Source organism: Actinia tenebrosa, unplaced genomic scaffold (genome assembly GCF_029948245.1).
Source record: "Actinia tenebrosa isolate PJP-AT-01 unplaced genomic scaffold, QUT_ActTen_1.0 PGA_scaffold17__23_contigs__length_9995812, whole genome shotgun sequence".
In the NCBI taxonomy this organism is placed as follows: Eukaryota; Metazoa; Cnidaria; class Anthozoa; order Actiniaria; family Actiniidae; genus Actinia; species Actinia tenebrosa.
This window is the reverse complement of record NW_028292577.1, coordinates 3,270,526-3,286,626: the sequence shown is the minus strand read 5'-3', so window position 1 is coordinate 3,286,626 and position 16,101 is coordinate 3,270,526. Positions and strand designations below refer to the sequence as shown.

The following is a 16,101-nucleotide window of genomic DNA, read 5'->3' as shown; positions in this document are numbered from 1 at the left end:
GGTGCTTTCAAAGGATTATTAAAGTTTGAACATTGCAACCTCGACTGAATGCTTTTTATTTGACCAGTGAACCGACTTATGGAATAAAAACAAAGGCTTCCCAGACTCACAGTTTGCGAATTGGGGGATGAGATTTCCGTGGCGTTAGAAACGGCTTTGCGTTTTTCATTTTAAGAAATGCTAAAATTTTACATTCTACGCGAGGTGTTTTTTACTACACGGGTGCCCTGTGTATTATATGGTAATTATAGAAATACCGCTGCTTTGTTGCATCGTTTTTCGGTCACGCCGACCCATGGGATAGCATCCGCAACTCGGAGCGCCATCTTGTCAAAGGAAGGATTTATTTTATAGATAGCCTTAAGATTATTATATTCTACGAACCTGTTTTATAGGACTCTCCAGTCATTATGACTGCTCAAGAGCAAATGAAGAAGATGTTAGATGAATTGATGGGCACGAAAAGAGATGGTGAGTTACGACAACTAAATAAATAATTATTGGTTGTGTAAAGCAGGGACATCTTAGTAGCTAAATCAACGAGACTAGCAGTTTTATGTGGCGATTACTGAGCTGCTAGTACGTTTTTGGCTTTTTTGAACATTTCCGAATATTAAAACTTAGAAGCTACTTAGAATTTATGCTGAATTTTAGTCGTGGTTACAAGCAAAAGCTCTAACTAACAGTTTCTTTTTCGAATAAACCTTAGAATAATAAATCTAGCAGCTCTGTGAATGTATGTTCAATGTCGACTCTTTTATGTCTGTAAAACCAAAGTTGTGATGTTTTTGGGATGGTTAGTAGGTATTGAGTTTTGATGTTCATATACGCGTTGTACAAAAGCCCACAACAACAAGTTAAACCAGCTTCGCAATCAAAATGCCCATTTATTCTCATTGAAAGAGTTTCCAACTTGAATTCTAAGTGTTTGTTGGGATATGAAATTAATTGTAGCTGTTACTGCTTTCTAAGGCGGCTAGCCATCTTATCAATGATTATTTCTTGATCAAGTCAGTGGAGTCGTAAGTAGGTAGACGTAAGTAAGGGAGATTTCTCCACGAAATTATTTCAATATTTAAGTTACTATATGTTCATTGGGTTGGGTGATTAATAGCTGTAAGTATATATATTTACTGAATACATGTGAACCCCTTTCTGTCAGATATCAATCGGCTGATAATGTCAATGAGTAATGGCCTGAAAAAAGAACAATAGCTCTTATCGTAGTTGAGCATGCCACCCCGACAAACCAGTGATATTGTGATGAGCTTTGCATCAAAATGAGACCAATCGGTCGAGCTTCGGATAATTTGCTAAGGAATTTACTACAAAACTTCGACTGGCTATAACATTTTAATACATATCTTAGTTATACAAAGTTTTTTGTAGCCTTTCTAACTTTGATCAAACCTTATATAGCTTTTGGATGTAGTTTGAAAACAGTAGTTTGAAGGCAGAAAGCAATGAATTATCGTGGCTTTGCTACAGTACCATTGATAACAGTAAAAAGCTACTCGCATGGCTCAATAGACAAAAAAAAAATACTTTGTATATCAATGATATCTATCAAAATTTAGTGATCTCTTGAACATTTGTAGTAAATTTCTTAGTGAATGCTTCGAAGCCCGACCTGATAGCCTCGCTTTGATGTCACTTTCATAGAAATGCCACTGGTTTGTTAGAGTAACATGCTCAACTGTGATAAGAGCTATTGGCTGAGAAGCAAAGCTGTGAGGTCATAAGTGATGTTTTGAGGATCATTTCTCATCCAAGGACATTATCAGCCAAAATTCTAGTGAGCCAGAAGGGGTTTATTTATTTTATAGCCCAACGACTTTATTGGAATGGATTCTGTTAACTGAGGCGGCGTAGCTCAGTTGTTTAGTGTGCGACCTTCAGAGCTTGAGGTCCATGGTTCGATCCTTAAGATCTCTACGTCTGTTTCAAATTCTTTCCAATCCATGTAGCTTCAGCTTTAAATACTCTTAAAACAGAGCACTGATGGAGAGAGGGGGTAAAGTGAGCACCGTCGGCTTACACTGACAGCAGTTGAATTTCAACTGAAGGAACTACCGACGTTAAATATACATGTAGGTACTTTACCTTTTTTAGGCTTCAATACACATGTTTATCATTTCTGACAGAAGATTCGAAATATTATCTCTTGTCTCGGAGCTATAAATACAATTATTTTGGTAAATGAAAGCTGTTTCCATTGTACTTGTATGACACTAGTTGTTGATTTTGTTGGTTGGCTTTTAATTGTTTATGAGAATGATTTGGAAAAGAAACATTTATTTAGTCAGAACAACACAAATGTTTACCATTTACAGTGTGACTTCTCCAACCAAGACCATCTCAGCAAATTTTCTACAAATTATTCAATAGTGTTTGAGTATTTTAAACAAGGTTAGCTGCAAATTTTGAAATTTAGATATTCTTCCATTGTTCAGATTGGCAAAACTAAACAAGAGCTTGATATATATTTTCTTTGCAAATTAGTGATGTGTATCACCAAAAATGTAAAAAAAAGTAAAGTATGACTTCAAATACCATAGAAAACCAAATTAAAAACACTCTTAATGAGAGTAGATAGTTTTAACCCAGATGTGGAAGTTGTGAATTGTGGTCGTCTGGGTGAGTGTAGTCACTACAGTACAGCCCAGATGTATGTCATGTTAACGGAGTACACTAGTACTAGTGTAGTCCGTCCATCCACGTTTATGCCACTCTAAAAACTTGACAAAATTACACGCAGCACAATGGCTCATTAACTTTAGTCTGATTCCTGAGGGATTGGTAGTGTACATGATTGTATTTGTTATTATCTAGTTTAAAAAGCTGATCACTGACAAGGCGATAGCATGTAGATGTTTTTCATTTCCTACATAAAACACTTCTGATGCTTTTACTCAAGGTGAAGCATGTAACATAAGATCATATACTTATATTAATAAAGTTCGTTGCTCCTCTAGAGACACTTATATTTTCTTAGAAAGAATATTGAAACAAAAAAAGAACCTTCCGGTGTACTGTGACTACAAAACTGTATTTGCTGTCGTATAAAGCATAAAAATGTCTCATAAACGTCGCTTTTTTATACAAGAAGTCAGAGTTATATTTATTATTACTCATATGTAAGTGGTTCCAAACATTCATTGAGCTTATAAGAATGTCAAAATTGATGCTTTAATTTAAATTGCTTTGAGCTTTTGAACTAAAGACAAACGTAACATTTATTTCTGGGACACACATCTTCGCATAACGGAGTATGCGTAAAATGCATTGGATAGTGCAGCAGTAAATACTCAGAGCGTACGGCTGATTCAAACCAGAAAGACCATTGGTTGGAAAGATAAGTGAACACTATTTAGTATCCATTTAGAAACAAAGATATATCAATTCAATTAGAAATCTACAAATAACTGAAACAATCACACATATTTAAACCCAATCCGTCTGTCCTGGCGCCCTTGGTAAAATAGTAGAAATTTCTAAATTGTTCAGGTCACATATATATTGCACTCATTGCTTCTTGAATCATGTGATATTGGTTTTCTCATAAAATTTGATGTGGAATTCCCTCTTCAGCTTATAATTTTTGTTTATAATATCCATAATATCCGTCCTCGCTCCCATTTGAGCCAATACAGCATGTGAAAATTTATCGTTGGGTTATAAAATAATATACATATTAACATATATATATATATATATGTGAATATGCATATGTAATATATACTATATATACACAGACATTTGCAAAAATTATGACTGCTTCCAATATATATACAAGTATATAAAAAGCATATCAAAAATTATGGGATATCATCCCTGATATTTGTTTCGAGTTGTCTATTATTAGGGCTTTCTGAATAAAATATCAAGAAAGATATTCTGTCGTCTCTGATATACTTTTTATATACTTGTATGTATATTTGAAACGGCCATAATTTTTGCAAATGCAGCGATATGCAGAAATTCTGATCCAACCAAGTATATAGCATATGCATCTGTAACTATATCGGGTGCATTATGGGTAATAGACCCGCGGGATTCAAAGCTAAGTACCAAAGCGTTGGCTGGTGTACCGAGAGCTGTTCATGAACAGAGCTAAAGTCAAAAGGCGGAAAATATGTGTTTACTTTTTAATACCTCTACACTATTAGAATAAAATATCATATTGTAAATGGTTTTGTTGATGTAAAGTGAAACATTGGAAGTTTTGCAATTGGTTGAGTTTAAAATCAGTTCTGAAATCGCTCTTCTTGAAAGTTTCTAGCCTGCAAAGCAGGCGTTCTTGTGGGTTTGGGGAAAACCCGGGGTTTTTGGGGAACTTTGGAACGAGCGAACTTGAAACCGAGCAAAAAAGAAGCGAAGGGGGAGGGGGCGGGAAGGGGAAGAAGGGAATGCCTGCCAGCAGCCTTTGTTATTTTGATAAACGCCTCCTAATTAGATATGTGTGATCGAAACTCTAGATGCCAAAAAGTAACCAATCACGATTGAAGATGAGTTTAACGGAAGTAAAAGACCACTTCTGATATAAACAATCAAAGGTCAAAACATTCAAAAATTTCATAGCTTTTCTATTACCACTAGCTAGTGCAAATGAAAATTATCGATTTTGTAATTGCTGTTTAAACTAAATTTTTGAGTTCCAAGTAACCCAGGAAAACAGGGATATCTGTCATTTGAAAATTTGTTCAAGCCTTCTAGAAGAAAAGATTCTCTGCGGATTGTTCTTGCTGATATTTGAAATGAGTATAAGAAAATAAGTTAGGCCAATTGTATAATATCGTCAACAGTAAAGCTGTTTGAATTTCTACCCCATCCAAGACTAAGAAAGAAGGCAAAAGATTACTGGATATATGAATAAAATAAATCGAGTCCCTTGAGGAGGAGATTGATTGAAGACAACAAAGGTACATGTGTTCAAAGTCATCGTGCGCAAAGAAGCCGCTCAGCTACCAAATTAATATACCATTAAGGAAACAAAAGCCCATTGTTGGAAAAGGATAACGATGCAAATATTTCCTCATATTTGAATGTGGCGACTAGCCATAGGAACAGTGAAATTATCAAGTACAAGTTGTTGTGCGAAAGACTAATAATGGCAGCGTCGTTGTTAGAATTCCTCTAGATGAAGAGAGTAAAACTTTTGTAAAGTATATTACCTACACAAATTGGAATGCGGCTTCCAAAGGTATTCTTCGACACCCTGGAATGCAAGATGATTCGAATAGCTTGAGAATAAAACCGCTATTGGATTCAAATAAATCTAAATCTAAACTCTTCGGTGTCGTCCACCTTATCACGGGACAGGCCTGATGAGTCCAAACGCACGATCGGTATATGATTGATTGCTGTCCATCAAAGATATTTAAGCTGAGCCAATCAGAAGCCTTCCTTCGCCTACGAACGAGTTCTTCAAAATAACAAGGGATGCTGGCAGGCGTTCCCTTCTTTCCCCTCCCCCTTCCCACGTGTTCCCTTTTTTTTGCTAGGTCCCATTTTTCTTGAGGGCCATTGGTCGAAACAGGAACCAAAAAACCCTGATTCTTCCTCTCAAACCCATCCAAAGGTCGAAACAGGAACCCCAAAACTCTGATTCTTCCTCTCAAACCCATCAAAAGAACACCTGCTCTGCAGGCTAGGAAGTTTCGGTTGAGCTGAACTCAATTCTGAACTCGTTCTCCGCTTATTTATAATACTATGTGCCCTTCTAAAACAATCAGTCACTCCAAGGACAGCAAAACCAAAACAGTCAGTAATATGACTTATGACAAAAGTGGTACAAAAATTGTTCATGAGCTACTCTGGATAGGATATTTTGCTTTATTCATAGTCTACCGTGTTATTGTTATTGAGCGTCAACCCAGTCAAATCTCAGTTGATGAACAGGCTGAATATAATTTCTAGATAAACGGAGGTTATTCTTAGTTAAGTGAGCCATATTCTTCCACTTCTCCTCTGATAACTAAGTGATTCTTTGTGGTTACTTTTTCTTTTATTTCTCTCTCTCTCTTTTGGCTCAAGCTATTAAAAGCTTTGCAGTTTTATGCAAAACAAATTCACTCACGAGAGTGAAAGTTTGAATATTAATCATCATTGCACTAAAGCCGTTTGTATTTTTAATCAAAATTGCATAAAATAAACAGCAGTTTATATTGAAAATAACGCTGACTGTCGAGTCCTAGGCAGGGTGAAAATTCTTTTTCTGGTTGAAACAAGCGGAGTTTGTTTTGAAAGGTAACTTATCTTTAACAAAATGCCAGTCAACGCTTTGGTACTTTTAATCCCACTTTGAATCCCGCGAGTACATTACCCATAATGCACCTGATACAGTTATATACTATATACTTGGTTGGATCAGAATTTCTGCATATCGCTGTATTTATTATATATACATACTCTATATTTCCTGTCTGCATTCATAATCTTCTGTAGGACCCAATAACCTATATTGCATTTCCCATTGAATATCCATCCTTTTTGACACAGGAGACCAACCTTACCGCCATTTGCATTGCTACACGGCCACCCCGGACAAAAATTGTGACATGCACTTTGCAATAGACTGCTGTCAATCAAACACGTTGATGTCATTTACAGGCATGTGTGGTTCAAAAGGCCCCAAAACTTGTCGATTGTTTACAAGTATTATGAGCCACACTCACCGGGCCTATCTGGGCCGATCCAAACACGTGTAAATGACGTCAATGTGTTTGATTGATGACAGTCTATTGCAAAGTGCACGTCATGATTTTCGTCTGGGGTGGCTGCGTAGCAATGCAAATGGCAGTAATAAAATTGTTAGCGGTTTGAGCATTATTTATTTTGATCAATGTGAATATTTGCAACAGGTTACTCATACTATTCAAACATTACTAATTGGTCTTAAGGTAGTTCCGGACCCTTGCTACTGCGCATCCATTTCGCGCATCTCATTTTTTACCCTTTATTTGCGCTGTTTTGAAAATTGATTTAAATAATGTCAGAAGTTGAATCCTTTTCTATAACTTAACAAAGTATTTTGCTAATTCATGGAACTTTTGAGGCAAAAATGAAATGTTTTAAAAACATGCTTAGATTTTCATTGCCTGACTTGATCACTCTTGATTCAAAACAACAAATTCATAACTTTATAAAAATAAAGTAACAAAAAATGAATTTGATATGTTATTTTCAAAATCAATTCGAAATACGTCTTAGATTCTCTGGAGATTACAACAACGATTTGACATGTTTCAGATGGAGGTTAATGTACTAGAACCCAATCCCGTGCGGACAGGATTTGTGTTTTTTGACCAAAAACTTGGATTTAGTCACTCATAGCTCCTCTATTAGTATGGTGACCCCCATTTTTTTTCTTTTCATTCGGAGCTGGATATCATATTCTTTGGATTTAATGTGGAAAGAAAAAAATTCATAGTTAAAATTGTCATGAATTTTCAACATTTTTACAACTACACACGCATATGACTGCACCGAATTACAAGCAATTTCGGTTCTAGAATTAACTTTTAACACTACTTTCAAAAGATTGGATGGATTTTTTATCTAGACATGTTTTCTAGACTAAACAGTTATAGTTTAAAACCGTTTTCTGTTTTTCTTTGTTAAATCGTTTCGAGTAATTCAAATTTATTAGAGGAGGCAGATTTTCGGCAAAAACGCGTGGAAAACTGAAAAATCCCTCCTTTTTGAAGCCTTATATCTCGATAACCAATACGGCGACCCCCTTCTCTTTTTTCATTATTTGAATACCCTAACAATGAACTTCAAATAACAGAATTAAAAAAAAAATTCATAGAAGAATTTTGAAGATCCGGTACTACCTTAAAACCCTAAAATAATAATAATAATAATGCATAAAACTTAAATGTTTTCACATAGACATTTAAGTAGTAAAACTACATGTAATTACCAATATAGATTGATGAATGCCAGGCAAAACAAAAAATGTCATCTTAACATTTATTAGATGTAATGGAATCTGTGGAGACTGACACCAAAGTGTCAAGACTAAACTTTTCAAGTTATTAGCCTCTTCTATTTTGGAAAGAGCTTTGACATTCAGATAATCAAACTTTCTTTTCTTTCATGTTTGGAAAAGACAAGAAAAGGTTGACAAAATTGGTTTTAGAACAATATTTTTAAAGATTTTGTGTAAAGTTTTGTTCCATGAAAGTCTTTCTTCTACTGAATTCCTGAAAAGATTTTTAATTTTGTCATTGTTGCATTCTCAGGTGCTGCCAGTGAGGTTGATATAAAGTTTACTAATGAAAAGGTTTGCAAGAGCTATCTTATGGGGCTTTGTCCACACGAGCTTTTCAACAACACGGTAATAATGAACTGTATATTTTTTACGTTGGTGTACTTTGTCCTATAATATTTTGTATAACATTTCTAAAGATTTCTTTTTAAATGCTACATATTATTGTGCTTGTTAAAGTGTTATCCCATTTTGGACTCCTGCAGTCCACCTAGGGTATGTTTTGCATGTCTATGTAAACATAGGTGAATTGGGGTGATGGCCATTTTGATAGCCCTTGATGGGTGTTGTACTGATAACTAGTGCATTTACCTCTTGCATCTGGGGTCTTGGGTTTCATGCATGGGCTCAGCATTACATAGTAGGCCTCTCCCTTGACTTGAAGCTTTTTCTCTAGGATCTACAGTTTCTCTCCCTCCACAAAACCTGACAAGCTAAATAATACTATAAATAATCATTTTTACTGGGTTGCCTGTGGCAACCCAGTCATAAAATGTGTCTTTTTATTTCTGTCTCTTCCTTGACAAAACAAGTAGATTAGCACAATATTACCCATATATGGATGTGATGAGGTGTTGATAGCTTCATGTGTGAGTTCACATGCAGGCTATTGTGGAATTGAATGTGCATGTTCTTTGAGAACATGTGGCCAGAAATTTATATCTATAGCTTTTTTATCGGGACATTAGCAAATTCCATCATTAAATAAGGTTGGTGACCTTCAATTCCACGTGGTAGACTTTAATCGTGGAGTCTTACTAGTATTTCATTTTTACTTGTAGATTCTCATTCATGTTAACTGATTCAGTGAGATTAAATGCTATATACAAACATAGAAAACATAAAAAAGTTTTGTTCCAATTTTAATTTTGATTTGAATGAACACAAAAATAATGTTGTAAGGGCAATCAACAATCTTCAATGCCACAGCGAACACTTTAACAACAGTCAACTTTACGCAATGATATCTTCAATGAAACAATAAACAACAAAAGTACAATATGTACCAATTCCGATGGAATCTTGAGGAAAAATCAGTGTAACTTACTATATAAATAAAGTGTTTCTCAATGAACTCTTAACTAGGCTTTCATCGATATCAGACCATCAAGGCCATCTCGGTCAAAAACTCAAAGATTTGCTCTAAAAAACAACCAGTGATATGAATTACAGTTAAGTTGCCTGAGAGTTCAGTTGCCTGGAGTCAAGTCACACGGACTCATGGTTCAGTCGCCCGCACACCCGAATAAAGACAAGCTGAATGATATTTCTAAGGAAATTCTTAGAAAAAGTTGGCTTATTTGGGTGAGCAAATGAATATTTTATGAGTGAAGTACTGACATAACTTCTTCCATCGGGTTTATTTACGGTGGGCAAGTTTGGACCATTTCATATTGTTGGGTCATGGCAAGCTAGTTAAAATTGATAAGTAGTGTGACATGCATAACATAACACTAATTAATTGAATTTCATGGCTTGATTGATATTAAACTGTTCGCACAATGCCAAGAGTCGTTTAGCACGACTTTAAAATACATTATATGATAGATTTTCACGAACGCGGGCTCTGATTGGCTGAAAAGCTATGTTTTATCAGAGTATAGAAACATATATATGACGTCAAAACCATGTTTTCTATACAAAGTTAAACAGAAATTACGTCATAGGAATTCGGCTTTTCAATTTAAAAGCATTTTCACATTTTAACTTTAAAATAGTCATTTATTTTTATCAAGAATTATGTCTTTCCTATAAAAAAGGAAAATATTTCGTTTTGAAGCACATTTGATTGGTACTACATTTCGAAGAGTAAAGAGTCTTTGTTTGTGCTGCGACTATTGCAATGACCTTATTTCGCAAAACTAGAAGCTTTTTGCTTGACCGTGATGGTGTTAGAGAAGTCAAAAAATAATTTCAAAAATTTTTCATAGTCTAACAAGAATGAACAAATCTATTGTAAGAAACTTCAGCTTACATTACAAACTAGCATCGTCAATTTTACACTAATTTACGGTAATTTTTTACCATAATTTGTTTTCCAATAGCCCGAGACTACGATTACAAAATACTACCTACATTACTATTATTCATTTGCAATAGACGTCATAGCCGCCATGTTTGAAGAATTTGACAAAAGATTTTAAAATGAATTCTTTTGTTATATCTTCCAACATGGCGGACATCCCTTTTGTTATTGTGCTCTCTTGGGATTGATTACAAACCAAGAATAGCTCAGGTTCAACTAAAAAAAAACCAAGTTTTCCAAGTACTGCACTGCTAGCTTTCTTCCAATTTTGAAGATCAAGTTATTTTTCAGTCTCTCGGTTCCTTGGCATTCAAAGTCTTCATAAGCTGGTTTTCTTGAGTGTTTGTACAGGTTAAATGTCCATTTAACGATCTGAACTTTGAAAACGTTTTTCAAACTCTTCGGTATTTGAATTTTCATTTCTCCTAGCAGTTAAATTCTTGTTTTCTTTGGCTTTCTTGCTAAAATTTACAAGCAATTCTCCTTTCTTGTTGAACAAATGCGATAAACCAGTTGTAGGCCAGCCTGTACAGATATATCACTACCTGTCAAAACTGGACCAATCAGATAGCCATAGGTCGCGTTTTTAGCCAATCATCGCATAGGTCAAATTTGTTTACGTGAGTTTGACGACAGACGCGCGCTCTTTTTTGTAAACAAATCTTTTTTTTGAAATTTTACGCTATTTTCTTCGTAAAAATCTATTTTGTAAAGCGATTAAAACGATGTATTTGTTAAGTATATGGTCACTAAGAAGTCGTGAAAATATCTTTCCTGTCTTTTCATGCAGTCTTTTCGCTACCAATAAGTTTTTAGTCTCCATAGAGTAGTTTGTATCCCTTTTGTAGATGTCGGATTCAGCAACACACGACATCTCTCATCTCAAAGCGCCATATCTTTTCCTTTAACTTTATTAATGAAAAGAATGAAGTCTAATGGATTCTAAGTAAAAGAAAGCGTCAGAATAAACGACAAGGAAGCTTGTTGATTACACGAAAACAACACGGCGTCGCTTGTTTAATAAAGCGTAAAGGTATTTTAGTTTTTCTCACTCGAACCTTGGCAAGTCAAAAGCAATAAATATGTCCTAGAGGTATCCGGTCTTTTCGCTACCTTGCACTTTCGCTACTTACCTAAAAGGTCGATTCGCTACTTAATAGAAGTCGATTCGCTATCTCATATCAAATGTTAAATATCACAATATCGGGAATATATATTACATATATATTAATTTTGAGTCTATATCGATAGATTTATATTGTGTTTTACGGCATCGAAACGGGAATACATATTTTCAGAAAATTTCTAAACAAATATATATGTACTATAAAAAGGAGAAATTTCTGAACATCTAATACCGTAATACATATATATACGACATTCAACTTTCAGAAATTTCTGAACATCTCTTATCGTAATACATATATACGACATTCAACGTTCAGAAATTTCTGAACATCTCTTATCGTAATATATGTATACGACATTCAACGTTTAGAAATTTCTGACGTTTCTTATCGTAATATATATATACGACATTCAACGTTTAGAAATTTCTGACATCTCTTATCGTAATACATATATACGACATTCAACTTTCAGAAATTTCTGAACATCTCTTATCGTAATACATATATACGACATTCAACGTTTAGAAATTTCTGACGTTTCTTATCGTAATACATATATACGACATTCAACGTTCAGAAATTTCTGAACATCTCTTATCGTAAAACATATATAGAACAATCAAGATGCAGAAATTTCTGAATATCTTTTACAAGAATTTTTAAAAAACCCGAATCCGTGTAAGAGTGAGTATATTTAGGAGTTTTATTTAGAGAAGTGTTAAGCTTATGTTCAATTAAAGACTACCGCGAACCCTTTTCCACTGTTCTCTGATTGTTTTTTATATGAATCTGACTTCGAGATCATAACAAGGTATATGGGATTAGGGATCACAGACCCAGGATCAAGACAATTAACTATGAATTTGGGAACACATTCTAGACATACTAAAGAGTCATTCGATATTTGTAATTGAATGAACATTAACATTGAATTAATTAACATTAACATTAACATTGAATGACGTATATATGTATTACGATAAGAGATGTTCAGAAATTTCTGAACGTTGAAAATAGCAATGCACTGCCATATGAATAATAAAATGGCATGCAAAATTTACTGGAATGACCTCCTTTTTCCATGCTCCTTTATCTTCTATGGCAGGCTACACTTATTTTCTATTTTGAGCCCTGCAATAAAGTGTACCATTTTAAGACATGGAATGTCATTGAAGCAAGTAGGGGACTAAATGTTAACTTTTGTTTTCTTGTCTTTTGATTAAAGGGGGACTAGCACGAAAATCTTCCAAAATTGAATTTTACTGAAACTTCAATGGAAAAATATTTTAGGGTATAATAATCGCTGGTTAAAATTTTTTCTTCCAATGGAAAGTATTATATGCTCCATAAATTTCTTTATACTGTAATTAACTTCATGTTTTACTTTAATTCTATTAAGCCCCTAAAAGGGGCTGTTCATTATTTATGGGGAGGGGGGATGGTGATTGGGTGGGGGGGGGGGGGGGGAGCAAAAAAAGTTTAGCTGCTCTATATGGGGGGGTAGGGGGGGGGCAGGAAAATTTTTATTCTACTGGGGGAGGGGGGGGGGGCTAAAACTATTATCCAAAGTTTTCATTGTCTCACTATGTTTCAAAGTATTTATTGAGATTTTGTAGCGAAACAGAATGGACTGGTCCTGTTATTGGAAGAATTCCTAGACCATTTCCAGACAAGGAAAAACTTCCTAATTATCACTACAAATCCGTACATGATACTCCATGTATGAACAAAGATAACACACCTAGAGAGCCAGATGACTTTATGCCGAGGGCTCAGCTTAGAAAGGCTTTTGCTGGAGGCCACATTTCTCTCGATGACACAAAGGCCATAGATGAATTTGCTGACAAGTACATTGTTCACAGGGAGTATGTTGTGCAATATATTACCCACTTACAAGACCTACAGTGTACAAAGTCTATTAGAGACAGAACAAAGAAAGCAAAAGTCACAGAAAAAAGAAAGGCCATAGATGAATTTGCTGAAAATTTGATGAATTTGTATGAAAGTGATGATCTAGAAGATGATAATCATATATCAACTCCCATCGACAATTCAAATGTCTGCACACGTTCTGGACGTACTGTGAGATCAAGAGAATCAAATTATTATTATTTTTATTGATAGTATAATTTGGTAAGAAAAATGATGTGAAATGACTAAATGCTTTCATTGGGGTTTATAGTAATTTGGGGGGGGGGGGGGGGGTAAGGTTTTTACTACTTTTAATGGGGGGGGGGGGGGGGGGCAAAAAAGTTTTTATGTATTTTGGAGGGGGCGGGGGGCAAAAAAGTTTTCACTAACAGTTTATCCCAATCACCATCCCCCCTCCCCATAAATAATGAACAGTCCCTTAACGTACGTAACTCATAGTTAAAATCATTTTATGGTATTTTTTCTTCAGTACTGAGTGTAAAACTAGAAGATAGTTTGATTACAAAATATGAAGAAACGTATGGAGCAATGTTTAGTGTTGTGTGTATGACGTCACAGACTCCTATAAAAATTCGTAAAAATATAATACTTCCCATTTGAATATCAGAAAAAAACTTCAACCAGTGATTATTAGACCTGTAAGGGTTATTCCATTAACGTTTCAGCTGAATTAAAATTCGGATGATTTTCATGCTAGTACCCCTTTAAGCACACACTGTTATTTGTTGACTTTCGGCTAGAACGGGAATGCATTAATTGGGTTATAGACAAAATGGTGGCTGATTGGATTTACTATCAAGCACCTTCACCTTTACAGTCAAACAAGCTCACGCGTTGACCCCTAGATTCGATTAGTGAAATCATTAGTCAATTATTCCTTTTATACGTACGAACCGGAATAATGCAATATTGCAATATTCAAATGAAAATTCAGTTCATTATTCAACTCGTGATGAAGAAGGTAAATCATCTAAATTACAGATACCTTCGAGCAGAAGTCGCTCTCTTATTTCATAAGCATACACACTAGGTTTTGTAATTTCCATGCCTCAATTACTTGGAGGATATCATCAATAATTTTGTAGGGAACGCTCCCGCCTTGAGCGAAATGGAGACACAGTTCCATGTCGTCGATAATGTTGAAGTATTTTCTGGACTCCCCAACTAGAAATTTTCAGTTGTCGCGAAATTGCTTTATTGGACAATCCGCTATTGCTGAGATGAACAATTTCCTGTCGAATAATATCAGGTAAAGGCCTTCCCGGCACATAAACACGGCCAAGACTATTTCTGGCCACCATGTTTTCTTGGTCTTCCGGCTGTGTTAGCACTGATTAACCAATCAAAATGTCGTATATTGAATTTAAAGTTGATTGGAATTTTCATATCTTCGTTTTTGACGTTGTAAATTTCAACTGAATAATGAAATCAAAATTCGAAAATTCAAATCATTAATCGACTCTAGGGGTCAACGCGTGAGCTTGTTTGACTGTAACAGTACAGTACGTTATCCAGGAATACTTTGCTTATGTATAACTATGCTTTTGTTGTAATAAGAAATTCCAAATCTTAAAGCAGAAGATGGACTTGGGCACTTGTCAAAAGATACACAATCCAGCTTTAAAAGCAGACTTTGTAGAAGCCTCCAAAAAGAGAGATTATGGTTATGATATAGATGTAAGTATTATTTTACAATATGATGTTGTGCTTCAAAAATTCACAAACATTTAATACAGTAATAATACAGGCATATTTCTTTTATTTAGCCTGGTAAAACCAATCAATTTAGTTGGCATTACTTGTGACCAGCTGCTTCTAAGAATTACAGAAAAAATAAAATTTTGAGATTCATTTTGCCCATCTATGGAGTGCTGGAGAAGCAGCTAAGGTGGCTCCATAGGGTTTTGAGGAAATACCAAACAGAAGGAAACAGAGTTCAATAGCTAATACAGATTTTAAAAAACTCTTCATTGCTAATCACCACTGCAAGAACAGCAGCGGTGCAGCTCAAGGGGGGTGAACTGAAAGCATGTGAAGTCACCTCTGGCAGCTGCTATGTAAGAGTTAATTACCGAGAACAGAGGCAATAAGCCACATGTATAGGCTTGTTGTTGATGTTCAAGGTAATTAAGTATTTTATTTATCAATTGAGAAGGTTTTCTATCAAATGTTGCACATATTATAAATGCGAAGTCTATATATATAGTTACTAACTGGGTTAATAACTAACTGTATATTGACCTCGCATTTATAATGAGGGTTATAACAAAAATAAAGCCTTGTGAATAACAAAGAATACCGTGTCAATTGAGAAATAAGCATTACTAATATGTTTATACCCAATAGGCCAACCATATTAAATTTTGTGAGTTTATGATTATTTTTTCTTGAAGCTGATCATGTGTAACCTAACCATAGGAATATACATCAGCTGTAAAGGTGAAATTAATTATTCAAAAAATTAATTTTCCATGGTTACTTTTTTTCAAAACTTAATATAAATTACTAAGTTCATTAAGTAATCTTTCATATGAAAATGAAGTAAAAGATTTGATACTATATAATCAAAGGTAATGCTAAATGTTGTTTTTGCTGAATAAAATGTTTTCCAAAAATAATATTTAAACACCTTCAAAATTCTACAGGGTATTCTGAAAAGCATGTTGAGTTTGTGGAATAAGTGTTAAATATATAGTGATGTTTACACCAATGTCGCCTATTGATATTGATCCACGTAC

General features: G+C 34.7%; 1 protein-coding gene across 3 annotated transcripts in view; it reads left to right on the top strand.

The window, feature by feature from the left end:
- The first annotated feature begins 290 nt into the window (after nt 1–290).
- The window catches only part of LOC116286786 (putative RNA-binding protein Luc7-like 1), a 73,471-nt gene continuing 57,660 nt past the window's right edge, over nt 291–16,101 (top strand). The window contains exons 1-4 of one of the 3 annotated variants that reach the window (XM_089031566.1): nt 291–471; nt 973–1,026; nt 8,250–8,344; nt 14,921–15,040. In XM_089031566.1, coding sequence (XP_088887692.1) covers nt 8,309–8,344; nt 14,921–15,040 — 156 coding nt within the window. In that variant the 5' untranslated portion in view covers nt 291–471; nt 973–1,026; nt 8,250–8,308. Of the gene's footprint in view, nt 472–972; nt 1,037–8,249; nt 8,345–14,920; nt 15,041–16,101 lie in introns of all 3 variants that reach the window. The other 2 variants (XM_089031565.1, XM_089031564.1) reach the window with 2 other exon arrangements.